Below are 11324 nucleotides of genomic sequence, written 5' to 3'. Positions count from 1 at the left end.
TTTGCTTTTGTCTCTCATTCATTGATATGTTTCTAGATGATGTTACCGGTTGACCTGCAAGGTATTACGACTGTAGAATTATAAATGACTGAGGTAATCGGTCATCACTCGTTTTCTTTTAAATTTTCTCGGAAAATCTGAAAAGGAAAGAGAAAATTAACAAAGATTGGAAAGTTCGAAGTCCACGAATTTGTCTACATATGTCCACTAACACGTTGGACCTCATTACCAGCAAAGTTGGTGCCAAAAAAAAAGTGATGCATTCAAATAATTAAATAAGACCTAAGTGCTTACTTCAGTCGCATGATGTCATACCCATTACGTTATCAATTCCCATTGCTACCACATAAACTTTATTAAATACCTATGGCTATGATCATTGTCATGGCAACATACCAAGGACAGCACAACCATGATTTTATTATTCTACAGCAGGTCAATCATGTCTTCTTCGGCAACTAGCTTTCCTTATCCAGTTCTGGATAACCCTTTTCGACCGCCCATTACTCGGAATTACCTTGGAATGTTATGAAAGATTACGACACAAGCAGCAGCGTGGACGACCACAAGAATCAAAGACTATGTTGCATCATTGACAAAAGATTCCAACTTCCCTATGCCTTTAGCCGCCGCAGTTTCCCGCAATGCTGGACACCAGCAATCTCATGAACTTGAAAAGATTCCAACTTCCCTGACTCTGGCCTGTGCTGAAATGAATCGAGAAAGCCTCATTTCAAGTTGTGAAGTTCAATTTTTTATACTGCTAACATGAGTGATTTAATAGTCAGTGGCACAACCTGACCGACCGGTAAGGTACTCTCAACCACCCTAAAGCAGTATCGCGCCAGCTGGTCAGTCCGGTCCATGACAGTCGAGAGATTATATACCAAGTTATATATTATCACCATTAAAACTAGGATACTAATCCAGAAATGAGTTGGCTTTTCGTAGGTTGGTAGCTCCATATCTGCACTTGAGACCCACCTTCGTACAAGAGAAGATGCTATTATCTTATATCGATGATAATCTACACCCAATTCTTAAAAAAGAAATATTCACTTACATTCCTTTTAACTAAAATTTTACACAATGTTTATATATATACTGAAAAGGAGAACAAAAGTAAAACTATTATATAAAGTTGTGTTCCTATATTTTACAACAAAGCTTTTTGGGCACCGCACAAGTAGCTCGAGAGGACCTAATATGAACTTCATCCATCGGCTCTGCTCCAATATCAGAAAACATGTTAAAGAATTAATGCAGTTAAAATAGATTACAATTTGAAAAGGTTTTCGGACTCACCATTCACCACCTGCATGTATTTTAATTTACAACTCATTCTTGCGGTCTCATCTTAGACTACACGTTCTTTTACAAGGATTTTCCCTCCACTGAGCAAAACATAACATGTTTTTACATGTTAGAATCAGAATGTCAGGTTAATTGGTAGAATCCATCATTGAATAGCGGCGCTCTTGATTGGACCTTGTATCAAGTGTTGAGAGCTTCAGACTCCTTCATGGAAGTACTAGTTTTTTGGCTTCTCATTTTCTGCCTCCTTTGCTTTCTTCATATCCAATTCAAGTTGCTTGCAGTTTTCCTCATGTGCTTTGACAAACATCCTCGAAAAAGCTGAGCAAAGTAGCCATGACTATAGAAAAAGTTGCAGACAAAAGAGACAGTGATAAATCTGAATAAAATACACTCGAGACATAAAACTGCTCTACAGCTGAGATTCATACGGGTGCATGTTGGCTAATAGTTTTTAGAAAGCACAAATTACTTAAGATGGGAACATATTAGCACAAATGCTAGCTATGATATCTAAACTAGATCAACTTTACTGTAGGCATCCAAAGTGACTTAAAACAGTAGCATACTGATGCGAAAACAACACTTGGTTATAGATCAAGAGGGGGGCACCACCATCATTTAGGACAGCATCACTCAAAGTATTGCTTTTGAGGATAAGTAGAAGTACTACTACAATAAAAGAAAACCATTATATTTCGGTTACAAAAAGTAACGAAGTGAAAATGAAACACTTGATAAACTTTTGGGTCCTAAAATGATGCAGGGTTAAGCATTAATTAGACTTGTTAAAACTAAACCACGACCTTGCTCAAATGGGCAACGTGCAGGATCTTCTCCAAAATAATGAGCCAATGCATCTGCATTTTTACCCTGAAGGCATCAATTTAGAAATGCTTATGAATTTGTTTTCTTTCTGGCACATCGAATATGTAAGAATAAAACCTCCTTAACGTAATACATACCACATAAGTATGAAGCGCAGTCAAAGACTTCACTTCCCCTTCAGCAAAACTAAGGAACTCCCTTACAGTCTGAAGATATATATAAATAAAAGCATTTACTGTTAGAGAAATATGAAGAAAAAGAAAAATGAGAATTAGAGAGAGCACAAGTTATTTGAAAGTGAGTACTGATCCAAACGAAATATTATTCATAAGACAAGTGATACAGTTGTATAGTAGCTCAATGGTCATGGTACTCTTGATTAGCACTTGAACATTTTGAAGGCTGAAGAAGTGCTGTCACAGCGAATGAATATTTGGCAAAAAAATAGTTTGGAAGGCTGTTCAAAGCAGTTCATTTTTATCAAAACCCAATGATGAATGATAAAGACTATTGGATGAGATTAAATCTCAAGAGATTTTGACCAAAGTCTCAGATCACAACAGCTCTAATCAAGTTTCTTTAAACCAATGTTGACTTAAACATCCCATTTAGCTTCTGCAAAGGCCAACACTGACCTACTAATTACTAAAGATCCTGATTGAAAACTTTAATGCACCATCTTGTTCCTCTAAAGATTATGCAATGTTGTTATTTTAGTTAAGGGAAGGGAAGGGGGGGAGACTAGGAAAGCCAAGGTTGTGGTGTCCCTAACAGGCACTGCATTAAATATAAGAAGAAAATCCAAGCAACATGTGAATGTGCAGAGCCTGATATGCAAAATAGCTATTTAATATATAGGAAATACCTTGCAAAATGTTTCAGAGACGGGACCATCCTTTTCTGAGGCAGCTAGTTCTTGGACAACCTTCTCCAACCCTTTGCTAATGGCTTGTGTCTCGTCTGCCAAATATTTCAATTGTACCTGCATGGTAATCAATAATTTTGCTTAACATCATATGGAAAAGGTTAAGAAATTTAAGTATGACCTGAAAAGGCCATAAAAATCTTACCTTTGTTGCAGCTTCCAAAGTCACAAGGTCTTTTGGAAAATCTATTAATTCTGGCAACTTTTGGCTCAGGACCTAAAAATTAGAGGCCATAAAGAGTAAAGTATAAATTGACGTTCTCACAAAGAATAAGATACAGTTTGCAATGGCAATAAGTTATGATTGCAAAAGTAAAACAACCCAACATACCATGTATTTTCTGCAAGAATTTTCATGATATTAGTAACCTTTAAATTTTAAAATTAGTCTTCAACAAAATTGCAAAAGGATGCAGTGAATGTCTGCACACATTCAAGCATTTTACTTGGTATACAGTAAGACAGAGGCATTCCATCTTGAAACATAAATGTAGAAGTACAAGAATATTCAAGTTATTCAAACAAATTTAACAGGAAAGATCACAATCAAGGAAATTAAGGTAGATGATCTTCTACCTTACAAAGATAATGCATGAGAGTCATTTTTATTCCGAGCTCGTGTATCTGTGAGTTTAAGGAGACTATCCAACCGAAAACCAACGGCAGAACCTGTGGGGTTGAACCATAAATTACTGAAACGTTTGGAGTAAATTGATGCTTCTTGAAAAAATTGTACAGATATGACATCTCGGACTTGATTTCTATTCTTAGCAGTTAAGGATAAAAAATACAGGATTACAGGACTGTGTTAAATATTTAAGAGACTCAATTAACAATAAGGAAACAGCGAAAATACATAACTCATTCAAGAAGAATAACAGAAAGCAAATCAGCAGTGAAAAGACTGACCTTGTTTCCCATTAAAAAATTTATCTAAACAGAATGAGATACAAAAAGATGACTACAATAAGATAGTTCTTCATCTATTAATAAAATATACCTCCTCAGTTAAATCACTCACCCTAGCAGTTCCTTGGTTCAAAGCATTTCCCAGAGAAAGAATAGTTTGCATTATCCTTTTCAATTTGACCGAATTCCTCACCTGGTGAATGCATCGGTGAAATGGTTTAAATGACTAAATTCTTCAGGAGAATAACACCTTCAATTGGAAAAGCTAATTTATGTCCAAAAAAGCTTAACTTGCCTCTCCAACAGCAGAGTTTACAATATCCAAACTATTTCTAAGATCAGAGACCTGTAAAGGTGCAATAAGTACCAATTAGGTGACAACAACAGTAGAAAGCATCTCATACCAATCTGAGCGCACAGGTTCTCCTCATACCTGGGAATAAAATTGTATTTTGAATAAGAAAACTCTTAGCTTAGACTCTACTCGTGGCACCGTCATCAATTCTAGGAAAAACTGTCACCAAATACTGAGCAAGTAATCAGATTATATGCAAACTAAATTGTTAAAGAAAAGTGTACAACACAAAGATACTCTGCTGACCTGTTCGCATTTTCCCAAGTTTTCCCTGTCTCCTGTATAACCCTGAAAATAAAAATATAATCATCACCCCAAACGTGATTATTTGCATAATGTACATGATACCATCTACTCGTTATGCGCATCTAAAAGTCTTACAATCTGAAACTATTACTTCAAGAGCACAGATAGAGAATATATAATCACATATATCAATACCTTGAGTAATTCGATCTCTTCTTTTGTAGGACAAAACTTAATAAGGTTCTCAATCTGATCAGGATCTAATGCTGTATCATCTAAGGCAAGGATTGCACTCTGCAACATAGTGACAGAGAAGTAAAAACGTAAAACATCAAATGAAGAATATTTCAGGGCAACAAATTGAACATGACACATTGGCTGTTATATAAGTTCAATTTGGTAATCAAGTGCCTAGAGAGAAACAAAATTATCTAACCCTAGCATACATCAACCTATGAACTAAATGCTGTCATTTGTTAATTGTGAATAACCATGGTACCTGTCTTTTGTACATCGAACTATAACTGAAAATCTAAACTACTCATCAAGTAGCATTTATTTTAAGAGAAATGCCATAGTTATCTTACTGTCAATTCAGGCAAAGGGATTTTAACTTTTGTGAGCATGATTTCACAATTATATGCCCGTCTAAGCTCAATCTGCAATATAAATGAATTTCTTGTGAGATAGCATACTCAGATAAAAGCTCCAAGATGAATAAGAGTTTAACAAGAATAAAGAGAAACACCAACCAAGAAACATAACACTATGGAAAATCACCATCAAGAACCAAGTATGGAACAGTTAACAGGTTTAAAGGGGGAAAAATCCTTTCAGCCCCAGTTTGGCACAAAACAGAATTAAGATCCTTAAGTCAGGCAATCAAGAGAACTAACAATGAGCTTCAAGCCTTCAACCTGTTCAAAAAAAAAAGGGGGGTGCTAATTACCAGCTGGACTTTATCAGGTTTACGGCCTGAGGCATTACTGTTTGATTTCCCAGGCTTGTTCCTGCTATTTGCAGTTGGTGAAATTGCAGAGAAAAGACTCTCAAGTTCTGACATGTCAAATTCTGGAGCCCTAGTACAGAAAAAAGAAAAGTCATAGTACATATCTATGAAATTATATGAATAAAAGCAATTTAGTGACAAATGCATACTTGGCAGCTTCCTCGGGTCTTTGTGCCTCGGCCCATAAGCTTCCTTGTTGGACCCTCGTTAACTTCATCCAATGATAAGGCTTTAAGTTGGATTTTTTTATTGGAGCCTGGTTTTTATTAGAACCTAAACGTGCTATTGAACGACCCCTCATCAAAGGAGCGCCAGGAGGTGTCCTGGAATTGAAGTATATTGCCATTGCTTACTGAGTTTGCTCTAGATAATCCCATAGGAACTGGAGGAGGTGGCACGGGTGGACCTGGACCAGGAGGTGGCAGTGGCACTGAGGATTGACTAGTTAGGGGAGGTGGAGGTGGTGGAGGAGGTCCTGATGTCCGAAGTTGTGGTGAAGAATTTGAGGAAGCAACATTGGGAAGGGGTGGAGGAGGGGGAGGGGGACCGGAGGACGGGGATAAGTTTTTGACTGTGGGATCTGAAGATGCACTCGAAGAGGAAGGCGGGGGATGGGCAGGGGGTCGGCTAGATTGGGATGATTTCTTTGCTCCAGTAGGAGGAAGAGAAGAGGTATGACAAGCAGAAGATGGGGTTGAAGCAGATTTTTCAATGGCAGAAGATTCTACTGAAAGAGAAGACAAGGGAGCTTTACTGGTAGGTTGTGTACCACGAGGGTTCGGTGAAGTAATCCCAATAGAATGCTGCATAAGTTTTTGTGTATCTGATAAAGGAAGAGACGAAACAGATGAAGAAGTTAGTGGTCGAATGTTTTCTTCTTGGGTTTCAGTTTTCTTTCTAACTGAATTTGCATCCATGGTTGGTTTGTATTGTGCAGAATGTTGTAGGGCAACTTGAGAATCCCGAATTTCGACCTTCCTTCTAGTTGCATTGGCTTCTTCGGATGGTTCAGTAGATGTCTCACAATGTTCCGCTCCTTGTGGAGCAGCTTGAAGTTGTAATTCAGTTTTTCCCTTAATTGGATCAGAAGGTGATCTGAGATAGGACTGTGCAGACTTTTGGGGAGCAACCTGGATTTCCTGTGATACAAACTTCTTTCGAGATGCATTTTCATCCGATGTAGATGCTTTCTCTGAACCAGTGCATGAGATGCTGTGATCTAATAACTGTGATTTTGATTTCTCCATTTTTTCTTGGATTCCTGATGGCATATGCTGAAGTGTATTTGCTACATCTGTTGAAGGAGATGGCCAATCACCATTGCTAAAGATCTCTTGAACTTTAGCAAAAGCTTCCATGGGAAGACCACCTTTCTCCTCAACACCCGAAGAACCAGTTGAAAAGGCAGAATTTCGAATATCCATATCTGAGAAAACAACCTTCACCCAGACATAAGTTAATAACTATTCAAAAACCAAACAGCACACAACAAAATACCGAGGACTGAGGAAGATGAATGTATACCTCTGCTCTAAAATCCTTTGGAAATCGGTCCTTAGAATTCCATAAGGTGTCAATTTCTTCACGGTTAAGCATCAAAATATATGATTTTAAAAAGGCTGTATTGAACACGACCCTGAACATCATTAATTCCCGCTGCCGATCACTATTATCTAAACTAATACATTCAAGAACAACATCACCCACAACATGGCAACGTATGTCAATTTTAACTAGTTCGTTATCCACCTGAAAGAATAAGTGGAGATTTAAATATGTAAAGAGGAGAGTCACTTCAGCTCTGATGTTGACAGCAAAAGATGTCTCATTGTGGAAGGTTACAGGGAATAAGTAGTTTACTTCCAAAATAATGATGAAAAATGTTTTTTCTTAGATAAAAGAGAATCAACTCACCTGCCTATAATACCGAACAAGTTTACTCTTCTTTGGTGTAGAGAAGAGAACTTTGGGGGTCCTGTCAGCAGCCATCAAAGGATCCTGTCCATATATCCTAAATATTGGACGGCAGCCCCCCTCGCCATCCATATTAGGAACACATCTTAGAATAACACAGTCTAATGTAAGTGGTCTATCTGATTGAGGCCATTGTGAGCCCGTAACGCTCCTAGAGACATACTGAAGATACCTTAATTGAGAGGGTAGTGGATTCAAGGGAGATGTCAACTGCAAAAGCTCACGAGGTGCTCGCTTATAGATCAATTCTAATGTTTTCTGCTCGTTATTGGATTGCTTTCGGTATAACATGAGAGCAGCAAGCAAAAATGCCAAAACTGGCCACCCACCTCGTTCACAATGCATTAAGATCAAGTTGTGTTGCCCAAGTGAGAACCAGTTTTCACTAGATTTCAAGAAATGACGGATCACCTCAATGGTGAGTATTGGGCAACCTTCATATTGACGAGGATAGTCCATTACAGTCATATTATACTTGGACAATATGCTGGCAATCCGACTTTGGTGCTCTCCTTCTCGGAAGTTAAAGGCCATGAACGAGACATCAGGAAAGTGACCACGGAGTTTACCCAACATGCCTTCAATGTGGTTTTTAAAATCATTGTCTTCCTTAATGTCCGATGAAAAGCAGCAACTAAAAACTAAAAATGTATACAACAAAGCTTCCGTTATTTAATGAGTCATAGGATAATACTCTCATGTGATTGATAAGCAAATAATAAAATACCACACAACAGAGATTAAGTTGTTTACTCGAACATTTCTCCCACGGCAGTAAGTAGAAACTGCTCTAACAGGAAAACTACATCATATTGAAATCAGGGACATAAATGACAACCTTTAAACAAATAATAAGATAATCTGCATCCTAAACCATCAGCTTCTTTCTGCATATAAAACTAACTTGCAGCATAGTTACATTATGTTGATTGATGAAGATAGTTCACATTGAAGAAACACTAATTCAAAGATTACAGGCCCCATCGAACTATTCATTCTATGCATCATGCATTTGATCTTAGTTTTGATAAAATCCAGTGTTATACCATTGCAGCCTCAAATCACATAATTTACGTTGAAAATAAATTATTTTATGACAATTTCAGTATGAAAACACTTGGAAGAAAAACTCCAATGTAATAGCATTTCCCACGGACACATGGGGTGTATATATCTAATAAACGTGTAATTACATTTCGTAATCTCATAACCGTTTAACATACGAAGAAGCAAATTAAATTAGAAAGGGGTAAAAGAAAACCCTACCGTAAACTCTTTCAGAGATTTCCACGAGCCCATCAAGCGGTTTTTTATTAAATAGCTTCTTAAACAATGCCATTGTTGTTCCAAGATGGAATCAACCCAGAAGAAAAAATACCCACATCGAGCTGATATACATGAAAGAAGAGGAAGATGGGCGGACATGATTGCAATGGCACATGGCAGAGGAATTAAGATATAAAAGAGTTAGTTTGGGGGAGAAAGGGTGGGAAAAGGAGAATATTCTGTAACGACATTGAAAGGGATTTGGGATGAGGTTTGTTTGTTACTAATGAAGCGGATGAATAATAATATTAAATTAAACAAAAAAGAGACAAAGATATAAACTTTGTCTATGTCTCTGTCTCTGTGTTGGGTCCTTTTTGTGAGCGTCAATGGATGATGATAACGACTGGTCCTTGTTTCCTTTTCTCGTTTCCTTCTCTTTCGTTTTTTTTTCTTCCTCTATGATAGAATATATTTATGTATTGTAATAATCTAATAAGACAATGTTCATTGGTAGAGGGCATTTATGAAAGAAAAATTATACAACGATGAGTATTATTAAATTAATTTATAAAATGTTAAAATATAAAATATTAAACATATAATTACAAGTTAATTTAAAATTTAAATTTAATTTAATTGAAATATAATATTTATAAAATATTAGTTTTTAGGATAAATTATATCATTGACTCCTAATTATTTATCTTTTTTATTAAAACCACCAATTTTTTAATTTTACAATCGGATACTTAACTATTTAAATATTGTCAATCAAGCTACTTGTCGTTAAATATTAACGGAGGAGATGAAGTGGCGGGTAATAAAATTTGTATAATTATCCATTTAGTCCTCGTTATGTACATATCTTATTAATTTGGTCCTAACTTTTATTTAATTTAATAAATATAATCCTCAATCAGATGATGACATGTGTCACTATGTGTTTGAATATTTTTCTTAATATTTTTATTTAATTTAATAAACTTTCCATCCAATCAAATGGTGTCACGTGTCACCAATTGAATGAATATAAAATAAATTTAATCAATAATCGATGTTTGTGGGATTTAACTCAAGACATGAGGAGAGAAAGCAAACGCTCCAACCACTGGGCTGCACCATTCAAATGACAAATCTATCACGACATAATATATATAGTCAATGCCAATTAAAAAAGGAAAATGACCTAATAAGAAATCCAACATGAAATAATTGAATAATACAATAATATGATATATATACACGAATATTATAACTGATCAACATGTGAATGTATTTTGTTTATATTTTGTTGAAAACATTTTTGATATTTCGATATAACAAATTAAGTTAAATGAATTTTAAGATTTCACAAATGATTTTACAAATTCGATTCAATTAACCGAATATCAAATTATTACTCCAAGTTTTTCAAGATCAATTTTAATCCTTACTAAATGTGTAAAATTGTGATTTGTACTTAAACTATTTTTGAAACAATTTTCACAAAGTATTTTGAACCAAAAACAAGCCTTAAATCAATTATTCAAAGGCATGCACCGATGCATCAGTACATGCATCGATGCATCGATGAATTAATTGAACATCGAATGCATTCCATGCACCGATGCACTCTCCATGCATCGATGCACTCTGAATATTTTCAAAACATCGAATGCATTTGATGCATCGATGCACAAGACATGCATCGATGCGTTAGGCTATTTTTCAAACATCGAATGCATTTCATGCATCGATGCACACTTGGTGCACCGATGCATCAAGTGTTCCAACGGTCAAAATATTTGAATTTTACACATATGCACCGATGCATACTTGATCATGGATCGATGCATGAGACGCTCCACCTAGAAAAATTAATTGTTTTCACACTTAAACGGCTCTATTATCCCCACTAATTATCACCAACGTTCAGAATTGATTCAAGGGGTATTTAAACAAGTTATGGAGCCTTTGATCAAGAACAAGAAACATCAATCAACTAGAATCAAGAGAGAATCAAAGAGAAAGCATCAAACCTCAAGTTTGAGTATTTCAAGCCTATTTTTCATCCAATATTCATTTGCTTTCAAGAACACTTTTGTACTCAATTGTATTTATCCTTGAGTGTTCTTTTCTTTGTTCTAGAATTGTGCAAACATCTTACCTTGTGAGGTTTTCTTGTAAGTTTGCAAATTTGTAATCTTCTCTTTGGGAAAAAGAGTGTTCTCAAGAGTTGGGGTATACTCTTGAGGGATTTTGTAAGGTTATCTCTTTGGCCTCAAAAGAAAGAACAAATTAGTGAATTTGTTGGAAAATCCTTAGTGTGGATAGCTAAGGTAGTGGACATAGACTTTGTTTGAGAAAGTCGAACCACTGTAAATCGATGTGCAATTACTTTAAATTTTCTGCAAAAGCTTCCACGAAATTTTTAATTGCCAATTCACCCCCCTCTTGGCCGATTCCGTAGATCGATTAACTCAACAATTGGTATCAGAGCCTCACTCATTTGAAGG

The 11324-nt window shown here is 36.0% G+C and overlaps 1 protein-coding gene across 1 annotated transcript; it reads right to left on the bottom strand.

The window, feature by feature from the left end:
* Positions 1–1015: 1015 nt before the first annotated feature.
* Positions 1016–9006, bottom strand: LOC120192190 (formin-like protein 18). Its single transcript, XM_039195018.1, is given in 21 exon segments — positions 1016–1226; positions 1306–1627; positions 1629–1654; positions 2121–2187; positions 2280–2348; positions 3008–3124; positions 3213–3284; positions 3644–3674; positions 3676–3736; positions 4085–4169; positions 4272–4322; positions 4410–4490; positions 4578–4619; positions 4773–4871; positions 5165–5236; positions 5527–5656; positions 5736–5909; positions 5911–7025; positions 7111–7335; positions 7501–8201; positions 8827–9006. Coding segments are annotated over 20 exon segments (3387 nt in total). The 5' UTR covers positions 8900–9006; the 3' UTR covers positions 1016–1226; positions 1306–1531.
* Positions 9007–11324: the final 2318 nt, after the last annotated feature.

Source organism: Hibiscus syriacus, unplaced genomic scaffold (assembly GCF_006381635.1).
Source record: "Hibiscus syriacus cultivar Baekdansim isolate YM2019G1 unplaced genomic scaffold, ASM638163v2 tig00116972_pilon, whole genome shotgun sequence".
NCBI classification, from domain to species: Eukaryota; Viridiplantae; Streptophyta; class Magnoliopsida; order Malvales; family Malvaceae; genus Hibiscus; species Hibiscus syriacus.
This window is presented reverse-complemented; position numbering and strand designations above follow the sequence as displayed.